General features: G+C 46.4%; 3 protein-coding genes across 4 annotated transcripts; all 3 read right to left on the reverse strand.

The window, feature by feature from the left end:
• Window positions 1-253: 253 nt before the first annotated feature.
• ppp3r1b (protein phosphatase 3 (formerly 2B), regulatory s1ubunit B, alpha isoform, b) lies at window positions 254-7,213 on the reverse strand. 2 transcript variants are annotated; one of them, XM_084465181.1, is made up of 6 exons: window positions 7,052-7,213; window positions 4,564-4,603; window positions 2,962-3,138; window positions 2,527-2,586; window positions 2,050-2,234; window positions 254-1,786 (listed from the first exon to the last, which is right to left on the reverse strand). In XM_084465181.1, the coding sequence occupies exons 1-6, from the start codon at window positions 7,052-7,054 to the stop codon at window positions 1,739-1,741; spliced, it is 513 nt and encodes a 170-aa protein (XP_084321307.1). In that variant the 5' UTR covers window positions 7,055-7,213; the 3' UTR covers window positions 254-1,738. The 2 variants fall into 2 exon arrangements, with proteins under 2 accessions (XP_084321307.1, XP_084321308.1); XM_084465182.1 differs by lacking the exon at window positions 254-1,786 and having other exon boundaries at window positions 2,159-2,296.
• Window positions 7,214-8,173: 960 nt separating this feature from the next.
• cnrip1a (cannabinoid receptor interacting protein 1a) lies at window positions 8,174-10,119 on the reverse strand (the record flags this gene model as incomplete). The annotated part of the gene is made up of 3 exons (XM_084465163.1): window positions 9,931-10,119; window positions 8,823-8,982; window positions 8,174-8,338 (listed from the first exon to the last, which is right to left on the reverse strand). The coding sequence occupies exons 1-3, from the start codon at window positions 10,107-10,109 to the stop codon at window positions 8,174-8,176; spliced, it is 504 nt and encodes a 167-aa protein (XP_084321289.1). The 5' UTR covers window positions 10,110-10,119.
• A 310-nt stretch (window positions 10,120-10,429) lies between these two features.
• fbxo48 (F-box protein 48) lies at window positions 10,430-13,733 on the reverse strand. The gene is made up of 3 exons (XM_084466059.1): window positions 13,648-13,733; window positions 12,094-12,401; window positions 10,430-11,154 (listed from the first exon to the last, which is right to left on the reverse strand). The coding sequence occupies exons 2-3, from the start codon at window positions 12,385-12,387 to the stop codon at window positions 10,993-10,995; spliced, it is 456 nt and encodes a 151-aa protein (XP_084322185.1). The 5' UTR covers window positions 12,388-12,401; window positions 13,648-13,733; the 3' UTR covers window positions 10,430-10,992.
• Between the last annotated feature and the right edge of the window lie 3 nt (window positions 13,734-13,736).

Genomic DNA, 13,736 nt, shown 5'->3' on the forward strand with positions numbered 1-13,736 from the left:
CCCACACGAGATTCAGCGTTTTTCTTGTAAAACCAAGGGCTATAAGCAACAATAAAAACCATGAATGATGTGTGAGACAGCCACATCATCAAATTAAACACTGACTGCTACTAATTATTCATCTGCACGGAGTGGGACGCTGTGGCTCAACAGGGGCGGGGCTATTGCAGCTCCTACTTTTCAATCCAGTAAAAAGGGAATCTACTCATCATAGCCGTGGTAGTAAGAACGTAGTTTGTTTATTCATTACGGTTTAAAATACCTTAGACAACATATTATTGAAGGATCCCATTTAACATCTGAATGTTTTTTTTTATTGACCAAATAAGTGCGGAAGCATTGCTGTCGTCATGACAACATATCGACACAAAAATCTGGAGCATGTTTTTTTTATTTTTTTTTAACCTATTTACACGTTTAAACATTCACTTCTGTTTGGCAACATACACAAAACATGTTGTAGGTGTTGTGATGGTTTGTATTGGAACCCTTGTCAATGTGTGAACAACTTATAGTGTAAGAACGGTCAACTGGACGTCTGTTGTATTGTTTGGTAAAGTTTGCGTAGACACGCATCACAAACCATCTGGGGAATAATCTTTAATTTCAAGGTTCAATTTGTGTTGGCCGATAAAGAACTTCTGATCTGTTCAATGGCTTACCTAAATCACCACCTCGTCTAATCAATAACTTTGCCTTATATCAAGTAACACATGGACAATAGTTCCACCTCTGCATTCTGAATGAGCCTACTTACTTCTAAACATGTAGAAAAATACAAAAGCACGCCTAGATTCATATTTATCTGGTAGGTGAGGAAAAACCAAATGAGCGAAGTCCCAAACGAAATGGGCTTTGCTGTTGCTACCTAGCCGAGTAGCATGCTAGTTGCTACCAAGCCAAGTAACATGCTAACTGCTGCTAACCATATAGCATGTCAGCTGCTGCCTAGCAGCACTTCTCACCAAGCAACACACTAGCTACTTCTTACCCAAATATCAAAGCAGATGAATGAAGCAGCTAGATATGTTGTTTTGTAACTGATTGACAAATGTATCAGATATACATGTTGATTAGCAACTTATTGATTAATCAACTAGAAAGAATGATTGATACATTAAACAGAGCAGTGATAAAAACACTAGCCTGTTGCTGGTAGCTAGCATGTGCCAGCTGCTCAAGCTAGATGCTAGCAGCTAGCCATATGCTTGGTGCTCGCATCTAAGCCAGTGCTAGCCGCTATATAGCAGCTTGCCCAGTGCCAGCAACTATATAGCAGTTAGCTTGGTGCTAGCAGCTTTATAGCAGTTAGCTTGGTGCCAGCGGTTGCTGTGCGTTCAGATCAAGTTCATAATGACGTCACAGCAACCTCCTCACATCCCAGAAAATAGACTTTACAATAAATATACACCAGTTTACACGTCCCTAAAGTAAACACTTACAGAAATATGTGTGTGAAAAAAATAAAAACACACACACACACACACACACACACACACACACACACACACACACACACACACACACACACACACACACACACACACACACACACACACACACACACACACACACACACACACACACATATATATAGAAAACTATCTCCAGCCCCCCCACCCCCCGCAGTGTAAACAGACATGTGATAAGCCCCTCCCCCTGCAGTAACCACCTGGGTGGCACTGGAATGACTTCCAAACAGGAAGTGATGATGGTGATGTAGATGCAGGCAGCTCCATCACACGTCCACCACCATCTTCTTGTGGATGTCCAGACCTCCGACCACCTGGCGGGGCAGCAGCAGAGGATCATTAGAGTGCTACTTTGTTAACATGGCTCCTGGAGTCGTTGTTGCTGTGGTGAAGGCGTTGTTGTCGGGGTGATGATGATTGTACATTTGGTTACAGAGTAGTTGCAGTGGTGATGGTGTATGTGTTGACAATGTCGTCGGCGTGGTGGTGGATGAGGTGATGGTGTGGTGGTGGTGGTGGTGGATGAGGTGACGGTGTGGTCAGAATGGAGGTGGATGACGTGACGGAGGGGACTCACGGAGCAGAACTCTCTGAAGGAGATGCGTCCGTCTCCGTCCTTGTCGGCGTTGATGATGGTCTTGTCCACGATCTGCTGCAGCTGCGTGTCCTTCAGGTTGTTGCCCACCATCATCTTCAGCACCTGGAACAGCTCCCCGTTGGAGATGTAGCCGTCCTTATCCATGTCGTAGATCCTGAAGGCGACTGGGAGACACCATCACCGCACATCATCCTCATCATCCTCATCACAATCATCCTCCTCATCACTGCTTTACGGAACAGGGAGATGGAGGGAGGGAGGGAGCGATTTAGAGATCAGAGAGGGAGGGATGAGAAATGGAGGGATGAAAAATAAAGGGATGAGAGATTGAGGGATAAGAAGGGGAGGGATGAGACGGGGAGGGATAAGAGGGGGAGGGATGAGGGATGAGAGATGGAGGGATGAGAGCTGAAGGAATGAAAGATGGAGGAATGAGAGATGGATTGACAGACTCACAGCGTAACTTCTGCTCCTTGTCCCCCTTAACGCTGAACTGGGAGACCCCCTCGATGAATTCTGAGGAGAGACGGATACCAGGTGAGACCCTACAGACAGACCAGGTGAGACTCTGGACCCACCAGTCTCCAGGTCCCTACATGGACTAAAATTTATATCATGGTATGATTTGAGGCATAGACGGTACGGTATGTTAATTTAATATTCTAATTTCGATATAAATGATTCTGAAGGGGTAAAATACTGGTTAGGCACCACCAGTGTACTTTCTATACCGTACACCCCTACTCTGGACCCACCAGTCTCCAGGTCCCTACAGACAGACCAGGTGAGACTCTGGCCCCACCAGTCTCCAGGTCCCTACAGACAGACCATTTTAAGGACTGGACCCACCAGTATCCAGGTGACTACAGCTCAACTCAGAACATCACCGACCTTTGAAGTCCACCTCCCCGTTGCCATCAGTGTCGAATATCTCGATGACCCTCTGGACCAGCGGGTTCTGCTGGAGCTCAGGTAAGGACATGAACTCCTCCACGCTCAGGGAGCCAGAGTTGTCCAGGTCCAGCTTCTTGAAACGTTTCCCCAGCCGCTTGATCTCATCTGGGTCAACTGAAGGAGGAGAGACAGATTCATATTGTGTTTCTTTTTGGCAAAATGTACCTGCTGAATATATATATATGTGAGTGTGAGTGTGAGTCATCTCTCTGAGGGGCTACCTGGGCCCTAGAGTCTACAGCACTAATAAGGGAATCGGGGTCAGGAGTCAGGACTAGTTGCTATTATAACAAAACACCATCAGAGCTCCACTATTGGAAAATTATAACATACAAAATATCACAATACTATAATGCCTGTCTTGTCCCAGATCTGCTGTCAGACTGGAATGTATTATTAATGAAAAGTCTGGTTTGTGAGCCTCTGCCCAGCGTAACAGAATACCCTCAGTAACCTTGAGTAGCGTTGAAGTCCTTAAAGAACAGAGACCATGTGCCTTGACCTGTTGTGAAACTGGTGCTCTGCTCTACTGATCCTCTAAGCTAGAAAAGCTCCCTGCAAAGACTGTCAGCCCGACCACCCCCACCATCTGGGGTTAACCTAACCAAGTAGTTAACTCAAACCTTTCCTAAGTGAAAGCTTCTGGGTTCAATCCCTAAGGTCTATCCGTACGCATCTTTGAGGCAGATGTCCCACCCCTACCTGCTCCTTAGTGACATACATCTAAAGGACACTGGATGGCATTTGCTGAATGCATAACCGGCTGCCCCCACTAGATGGAGCGCTAGACTCTTTCACACTGACATTGGTATGCTGTTGTCTTTATTAGGAGAGATAGAAGCTGGCCATACATAAGTAAGGGCCAGACACACCTGTTAGTGTCCCACTTACTGATCATATGACACAGATAGGCTCAGCCTATGTTGTTGTTGTTTGTACCCTCTGACTGGGTGTTGAAAAAACACCAGGACCTGTGCAATCTGTCAGTACCGCAGGACAACTAGCCGCCCACCAGGCTACCCGCCTGATACCGCCCACCAGGCTACCCGCCTGATACCGCCCACCAGGCTAACAGCCTGATACCGCCCACCAGGCTACCCGCCTGATAGCGCCCACCAGGCTACCCGCCTGATAGCGCCCACCAGGCTACCCGCCTGATAGCGCCCACCAGGCTAACAGCCTGATAGCGCCCACCAGGCTACCCGCCTGATAGCGCCCACCAGGCTAACAGCCTGATAGCGCCCACCAGGCTACCCGCCTGATAGCGCCCACCAGGCTAACAGCCTGATAGCGCCCACCAGGCTACCCGCCTGATAGCGCCCACCAGGCTACCCGCCTGATAGCGCCCACCAGGCTACCCGCCTGATACCGCCAACAAAGCTAACCGCTGGACAGCAGGTGAGAGAGTGAGAGAGAGAGATCTGGCCTTGTTTATTTTCGTTGCCAAGCAACCATATGTGCCCTACTTGGCATTTGAGGCTGAGGTGTGATGCATGAAGATGTGGATAGAGGAGGTGAGATAATTAACAGGATACTCACAATGAGTACACATCTCCAGAGGGTAGCTGGCTTCATTTCCCTGCAAAGAGGAGAGGAGGAAAGAACAGAATGAAGGCTAGGCTCAGAGTGGGGACCTAGAGAGATGTATACCTAAAACTCTTAATTAGTGTGTTGCCATTGGCTGTGGAGCTGCAGTCCAACACGTTGAGGTCACTAGGTTACAATCTGGTCCTGCGACATGTGGGCTGTTTGTTTACTGAGTCGCCGTTGGACCACATGCAATATTTCCCCTGGTGTTGATGACCAGTAGCAGGCACAGCGGTGTGTTTATGTGCGGGGGAGGTTTGACCTGTTCGACTGAGCACCACACACACACACACACACACACACACACACACACACACACACACACACACACACACACACACACACACACACACACACACACACACACACACACACACACACACACACACACACACACACACACACACACACACAGTGGTGCCTTCATCAGGTCACACACCCGCCATTTTGTCTGGGAGTACACGCCAATATAGATTGCATTTCAAATCCATCGAGACCTACAGGAGGGACATTATCCCATCGTTCAGGATGGATTCTGGGTTCCAACCCCATAGCAATCCACTTGCAGACGTCCTAACCTTCTGCTCCTCCGAGAGCATGTGACCTGAAGTGGCTCTGGAGGAGCATGTGCGGTATGGATCTGAAGGACGGTGGGATGGTGCGCTCTGGTCTGGCTACAAACAGTTATAGGATCAGTACTAATGTGTTGCTTGTCCTCACTTTTCATTTGATGTTGTGGTTTGATTGTGTCACCAGTAACCGTAGGACCACTAGCTTTGTGGCAGAAGGGCCTCGTAGCGGGTTTGATTTCCACCGTTTGCTTAGTGTCCACAGTCATATGCTAAGTGTCCGTGGACGTGTGCTAAGTGTCCGTCCCGCTCTCTCTCTCAACTCTTCCCTGTGGCTCTTAAGTGGACGTCCATCACGACAAAACGGAGCCCATTTAACATGTGACAGGAAGTGGACCATGTGTCTCCGGGCCCAGGGAAGAATGGGGTTAATAATGCAGGACGAGGTGGTGTTAGGGTGAAGCCCATACCCCATTTCTCCGTTGACCACAGAGTCAAAGATCAGCTCCGCTACTCCTGCCGGTGGATGACCTCAGAGTGCGCGCCCTTCTCTGCGGGTGTTATGTCTTGTTGGTCGAGCGAGGAGCATGCTCAATACTTTGTTTTGGTATATATAACATATAACGCACTGACGGGATAAATATAGAAATGGTGGTTTTGTAGTGTGTCGTCATCAAATACGGCCGTCCACTAAAATGCTGTGACTGTGCCTACTTTTGGCTCGCAATCTAATAGGAAAATAGAGAAAACAGTGCACACTGTAGTATGCCAATCTGCGTCATGCATGATATCCGCATAAATTAAAAATGCAGCACATGGTCCCTCCTATAAATATTCCATTTGCACATTCTGTACATATGCTCATTACTTAAAATTAACCTAATCTAGTTAGTGCTAAAAGTCTTGTAAAATACTATTCTGGAGATGTTGCAAATAATATACTACTAAATTATATTACATGCTAATTTAATTTTGTTAGCTGTGTGCTTTTCCATTGCTTAGTTTAATATAATCTAAAATAATAAACTTTAACTACAATGAATATATTGTATTCTCTGGCTGTAAAATTATGTATTTCAGTTAAACTGTTGTTTCAATAAATATGCATGGTCTAAATACTGGGCTGGTGTATGGTAACATGTATTTGATAATTAACTCTTAATGAATAAATTGAATAAATATAATATCTGCATGTTGTCTGCATCAACGCTGAGAGGTAAACTGATTGTGTGCTTTCATATTTGCCATTTATTTCAATTTCAACGTTGAATCAAATGATTCGCAAATGTATATGGTGGGTTTGTGGCTGTAACGTTATCCATCTTTCAAACGGTACAGCGTCACGTCAGGCAAATTGTAACACTGCGTTAAAGCCTTAACACAATGTTACGTCGTGAGTTGCAGCGTTACGTTAAACAAATTGTTACAATACGCGTGTTTACGTTAAGCATAATGTTACGTTGAGCCTTACATCGTTACGGTACGTGTAACGAAAACGTTGTGTTGCGAAATGAGGAAACATTTGGATATGTTTAATGCTTAAACTGCTGGCAACGCAGTATAAATATACACAATGTTCGCCTATCGATGTTGAAATGTTTCCTTCGTTAGTAGCCAGCACATATGATGACATATGATGAATAATCTATAGTTGTTCGTCCGCAGTTTGATTAGAATATAAAACGGATTATATTTGACCACTAAACGGAACTGGCCTGTACTGCTAGGTTTACTATGCTATCAGACGGGCTAACGGTTAGCTTCAGGTTGCTATTAAGACAGACGGAAGGAGATCGTAAATAAACCAGTTCCGACTCCAAGTGTAATACAACTTGATTTCACCTCAGTATTTATAAAGAGATTGTCCTTACCATACTGAGGTCGTGGTCTCGTCTAATTCCCGGAGAAATTAACTTTACTATAAACGGTCGCACCTGTATCTGTGCAACTAGCAAGACTAGAATCTGACTTTCCTATCCACGATCACATTCACCTCCACGGAGACAGAGCGAAAAGGGGAAGGCGAGAACACTGCAACAGGCACCGGAATAGAGAGATAGGTTGCAGCTGAAAGAGGAGGCGGAGGAGGAGCTAAGGAGAGGTACATCCGGGTACTCTCTCGCTCTCTTTTTCTAATTTACATACTTCTCTCTAATATATATATATATATATATATATATATATATATATATATATATATAACCTCATCTTTGTCTGTTTCTATTTAACGTAGGCCTACCATTATGCAATCCGCTTCTGTTTAGCCTACTGTATTTATTTCAATGTCTTACAGTAGGCTCCTGCGGTTTAACCACAAAAAAAGGACAAAGTTTTCCTCCGTTGAGTGATTCATAGACATTTGTTTTTCTGTATTGTGCATCCATTGACACAGCTTCTGTCTATACATCAGGTTTATTCACATTGGTTTCCTGCTCAATACACAACAAAACTAGATCGGAGAACATCATAAGACACAAAACCGCTTTTGGCAAAATGAATCCAACCATGCACCGAAACCACCGAGGAGTTATCACAGACGTCCAGAACAAGTGACTGATAAACACCTAAATACACACGCACGCTCATGTGGATAATGCATGCCATATGCACGCATGCATATACACACACCAACGCAATACCAAACACACCTTCATGAATAGTTTTCTTTCTCTCTCTCTCTCTCTCTCTCTCTCTCTCTCTGAGTACATATGTCTTCCATCCTGGTCTAGGGGTGGTCTATGAGTTGTCTACAGGTAATAGGGGTGGTCTAAAGGTGGTCCAGGGGGGGTCTAGGAGGGATCTAGGTCAGTCTGCAGCCGTATATTGGTATGTCCCATCAACGCTGCTGACTGATGTTAAAAGTTCTGGTTCGACTGCTCATGCCTGGTTACATCCTCTCCATGGGAGACCAGCATGGGAGACGGCTCTTGTTCTGGAAGCAGTGTTGTTCCTGGTCTCCCTGGTTCCCGGCAGGCCAGCGTCCCGCCGGAGGCTCAGTTGAAGACCTCCTTGTTGATCCACATCAGGGTCCGCGTCTCGTTGGGCTTGCACTCGTATTCGATATCGCTGAACTTGTTCCCGAACTGGCAGTGTTCCCTCTTGTAGTAGTTGTAGAACTTCACCTGCCACACGGTCTCAAACTGACCAGCCTTGGGGAACTAGAGGAGAGGAGACAAGGACCACACGGTCTCAAACTCACCCGCCCTGGGGAACTAGAGGAGAGGAGACGAGGAACTTATGCAAAACATGTTGCTCTTGACAGGTCTGGGAGGTCTGATGTGGAAGTGGGGGGGGTTTGTTGGGGGTGTGGTCAGTCTTACTAAGCAGCTGATTGGAGCAGCTTGAGCCAGTCGGATCCCGAGAGCCGTCTTTATAAAGTAAACCAAGAGTCCAAGTCCAACCCTGACCAAGACCCTTGTTTGGGGGTCAAATCCCACTAGATTCTCCAGTCCCCCCACGATATAATAGAATAGAACATGTTCGAATATAACACATTCAAATATATAACATATAAGAATATAACATATTGGAACATTCACGTTAAAATATAACATTCAAATTAACCATTTGAATATGAGAGCATCATGTCATTATGAAGAATCCCCCAGCCCCCCCAGCGGGAAGTCTGGCGACAGGTCTTACCTCGATGCTGACCTGGATGGGCTGCCGGTCTCCACTCTTTGTGTGGGGGACCCCCTCTGTGTCGTACTGGCCGTGGTAGACCGCCTTGTCCCCTATATCCTGGTCCCCGTCCTGGGGTTGGAGCTCGAGGGGGAAGATCACTCCACCGATGTTCATGTTGCTGTGGGGGGGGGGGGGGGGGGGGGGAGAGGGAAGGGACACTCAGAACAGTGGCTCACCCAAAGACCACCTGGGGGGGTGAGTGGGACTGACCCACGCACGCTCCGAACCTGCTGGGCACACCAGTACGGGGGGATCCTCTGGATCCCCAGTTCTGGGGGGTTTATTGTGTTCTGAGGGTTATCAGACCACCTGGCTCTGACTGGATCGTGACCCATTGTGGGTCGAACCCGTAGTCTGAGATCTGCTGATGTAAAAAGATGCTACACAATAACATTCATTGGTAGCCTGATTAGTCATGTAATGCTTGGATTTAGAGCCATCTCAACCAAATTCAAAGACAGTAAATACATATATAAATGATTATTTATTATAATAGGCCTATATTAATAAAAATACATAGAACAATTTTATGTATTCATAGAATATGATTTATTTAATATAGATAAATATTACATTTGTAATAGATCAGATGAAATGGGAGGGGGCGGGCAGACTTTTGCACGGGGGAGGGGGGCCCACAGTAAATATGTTCCGCTACTGACTCAGGGCACCTGAGCGATTCCCATGTTGGGTCGGACAACCGTTGCGGCGGCAGGTCGTCCCTGTGACTGACAGTTCATCTTGAGTGAATGATTTATTGAACGGTGTCGATGACAGTCCGGACGCTATCTCCTATGTTTTTATTTATTGATATCGCTTCATATGGGACGATTTTTTGGATCGGGTTGTGGTACGCCTAGCCTATTCTATGTATTGCTAGGCCTACTGAAAGATAGAGCCATGATATGAAATACAGGACCACATATTAGGCCTCCACCGGACCTGACCTGACAGCCGTCCATCGCTAGGCACGTCGTGTAGCGTCAGATATAAGGTGTTGAAGGTGAATATAACGGTAGAGAATGTGAATATAAAGGTAGAATATTAAACCAAGGGTTGTCATTACGTAGCCACCGCCTTCCCGGGTTTCAGCACCACTTCGATCTTGTATTTGGAGCCCGTGAGCAGCTTGATGGTCCGCGTCTGACCGAAGCGCGTCCCGTCCACCTTGAAGAACACCGGGCCCTCGTTGGGCTGGATCTTGAGACAAATGGAGATGTTGATAATCGGCGGTAGGTCGTCCATGGTCGCGTGCTTTAACGGTCGTGTATTAAAGCGTTGCGGTGCAGCGATGCTGAGACGGCCCGCAGGAGCGCAGAGGTAGTGACGTCAGAAACAACAGCCGCGCAGCCTCCCTTCTCCCCTCCCCCTCCTCATCATCATCGAACCCCTCACAAACACTCTGATACTGAACCCACTGACGGCTCTCACTGACGGATATATTTCACCACGATGGAGCAACGTCAGACTATTATTCAGTATCTCTGATTGGTAACCTGGTACATGTTTTTGTTTTTATTTTTTTATGTTATTAAAAAGGTACCACGTACAATGTAAACAGCCACCGTACCAGATTGCATCTTTAAAATAATTCGTATCTGTTGTCGCTTGGTGTTTAATCTCCGACGTCCATATTTTCTTATTTATAACCTATATCCGACGTCATGTTTTTCTTATTGCTTGGTTACCTTACATGTTTCATATATGACGTCATGATTTGGTTCGGCTATTAGTAATAAGAGCCTATTAATAAAACAATAACTACAAAAAATTAAAAAAATTAGATCAAGAAGGATTTAAATGCTCATTCGGGGAAACAAATGAAATAAATACAATAGGTTAAAACAAAAGTTCTTTACCATGATACTCATACCGTGATCAACATAAAATGTGATTATCTATAGATACAAATACTTTTTGTCTCTGGACATTTTGTCCCAGGAAATCACGTTATTATTATTATGACTCAAACAAACAAACACACACACACACACACACGGCAGTATAAACAGAATATACAACATGTCTTCTTCACTCCTTTAAAGAAGCCCTTGTTATGCAAAAGGTATTCAAAAAATATATTAAGAAGGAAAACTGTGAAGGGAAATGTGGGTTGAGAGGTGAAAGGTCATCGTTGGAGCTCCGCCTCCAGGATCTCGCCCCAGGAGTGTACGTCCAGCGGACACATCCTGCGGCCCAGCAGCTCGTCGGCTGAGCGCACGCCGCTGTAGCGGCCCGCCAGCCAGTCCCTCTTCACCAGGCTGACCAGGTAGTTCCTCACCAGGGTGACCTGGCACACACACACGCATGCATGCACACACAGACACACACACATGCACACACACATGCACAGAGGCACGCACACGCACACAGACGCATGCACACACACACACACACACACACACATACACACACCCACACACACACACACACGCATGCAGGCACACAGACCCACAGAAGCAGACGCATGCACACGTACACACGTACCGACACACCCGCACAGATGCACAGAAGCACGCACACACACACACACGTACAGACACACCCGCACAGACACACAGAAGGAAGATAAAGGCAGCAGTTTACCAAGCATAATTACATTGGAAGCTTTCACATAACAGAAACAACAAAGGAACCAAAGCTGAGGGTGACCCCCCGGTCAACAATTCTGTCCGCCCGCAACTTCGCTACGCCAGCCCCCCCCCCCGCCCCCCCCCCCGTCAACAATCCAGTCCGCCTGCAATCCAACCCTTCCCCCCCCCCCCCAAACAATTCGGGTCACCATTGGAGCCCCCAAAGGGCTAAGATTGCCACTGTAGACATGTCTGCAAGAATGAAAGACAGCTAAAGGAATCTACACATCAAAGAAGTCACTAGACTGGCATGACCTTTTTAGACTTATTGGCTACAGTGGCAATGCAAATGCTAAATATCTTTACACCTTTCAAATAGAAAGAGGAAAGGAAAGGAACAAATTCCTTTTCAATTTTCTAGTAGTTATATAAACAAGGTTTATATAATAACCCGCAGCTGGATTGGCCCACGGCTGGACCGGCCCACGGCCGGTCTTGGGCACAGGCAGAATAACAGAATCTAATCTGGCATAACGCCCCGAGCTCTGTTGAAGCCCTGCTCTGTTCACGCTCCTCGGTTTTGTTCTGTAAAATGACGTGATACGGTGTTGTCTGTAGCAGCGGTCCCTGTGCTGACCTGAGACTTGTGACCTCACCTTCCAGGAGAGTCCTTCCCCACGGTCGCGGTCCACCTCCCTCTGGCACACGGCCCGGACCTCCAGACAGCCGCCCCTCCACAGCAGGTCGCATCCCTGGATCAGGCTCCTCCAGCGCCGGCAGGTGAGCGCGGCACAGCAGAGGCTGGGGGGGTCCAGCCTCGCAAAGATGCTTCGGCTCAGCTCCCAGGGGAGACTCTCTGCAAAGTCCTGCCCTCTGTGGCCCCCTTTCCCCCCCAGGGAACCCCCGCGGTCCAGGGTCAGGTCATCCGTACACGTGGACCTCCGCTGCATGACGTCACGGCGACCTGGAATACAGTCACAGGCCGTTTCTCAATTTGCGTTCTTTTCTGTACTTGTGTACTTGCAGTCGTAGCTCAAGTACTGTTCCAATTCAAAGTTTGCATCAAGTACAGTCATAAAACCTGGAAGTGTTCTTGATGCGTTCTTAAACTGGCCATTCCACTGAGGCTGCATCGGAGGTGACTTGTGTGGACTTGGGGCCGTTAAATATCCCAGGATGCATTTCACATTCCCATGTTTTAGAATATTAGTATGTAAGCTATAATAATAGGCTATATAGGAACATTTAAAATATATAACAACAATGTAGGGCTATTCATTCAAAATGTTTACATACTATTTTAAAATGAAAGAGGCAGGGTTTTGATTTATATAATGGTCACGTCACGCGCATCCGTACCCTAGGCACGCACATCTGTACCCTACATATAAAAAGTGGTGTGTATAGCTTATACACACGACACGCATATATTTTCATTTATATTAATTAAAAAAAAATTATACTATATTAAAATGAAAGAGGCTGGGGTTTTGTTTTATAAAATTTGTTTATATTGTTCAGTAGTATATGCCTACATGAGGCCTATGGGGCCTATAGCGCAGTTAACAGAGCTGAGGTGGAGACTTCATCGAGTCCGCTGCTGTTCCAATTGCAGGTGCGTGCGTACTAACGTTCTCGGAAGTTTGTACTTCGAAGTGCGTACTTGCCAAGTTCGCACTTCCAATTGGTATTGAGAAACGGCCACAGAGTACAGGTGCTGACCGGATGCAGCCGTCTCTGGAGTCTCCACCGTTCACGCTAGCGTTCTTTAAATACTGACGGGGGTTCACATGATTCTATTTCAAGCCTAACCCAAGTGGTGTGTGTGTGCGTGAGACAAGTGGTTCCCATATGGATCCCGACCAGAAATGCAACGCACCACACCAACATACAACAAAATGTAATGATTATGAAAAGTAATAACGCACATTATAACTCGGAGATGTTATGAGCAATGTTCGCTGTATTCCACACACAGCACCCTATTGTAGGATAACTATTATTTAGGAAATTGAAAATCAAATCCCTCTACAGCGTAGGTCAGGGTTTAACCCACGTCATGTCGAGCCGAACGGGGATCGGCGTAACAACCCATGTTGGTTAAAGTACGGTCGATTAAAACGTTATGTTCCCTTTCAATAAAAAATACCGATAATACAAGGGTAAGCGTTAATGTTCGTTCAAATACAAATATGCGATCTGATCCCTACCTCAGGTCCAAAAGCCCACGTTCAGTTGGTTCCTGTCACAGCTGATGCTTTTAAATGTTGTTTATCCACATACTTCGTGACGTCACTTG

This window comes from Micromesistius poutassou, assembly GCF_964030765.1.
Source record: "Micromesistius poutassou genome assembly, chromosome: 3".
Lineage (NCBI taxonomy): Eukaryota > Metazoa > Chordata > Actinopteri > Gadiformes > Gadidae > Micromesistius > Micromesistius poutassou.

What these genes read in the sequence shown, in the direction of transcription:
- ppp3r1b (XM_084465181.1), bottom strand. An exon ending in CGGGGAGGTGGACTTCAAAG is followed by an intron (nt 2,587 to 2,961) that starts GTCGGTGATGTT and finishes GTCTCTCCTCAG; the next exon opens with AATTCATCGAGGGGGTCTCC. An exon ending in CCTTCAGAGAGTTCTGCTCC is followed by an intron (nt 1,787 to 2,049) that starts GTGAGTCCCCTC and finishes CTGCCCCGCCAG; the next exon opens with GTGGTCGGAGGTCTGGACAT.
- fbxo48 (XM_084466059.1), bottom strand. Translation starts at nt 12,387, where the DNA reads ATGCAGCGGAGGTCCACGTGTACGGATGACCTGACCCTGGACCGCGGG. An exon ending in GGGAAGGACTCTCCTGGAAG is followed by an intron (nt 11,155 to 12,093) that starts GTGAGGTCACAA and finishes TGTGTGTGCCAG; the next exon opens with GTCACCCTGGTGAGGAACTA.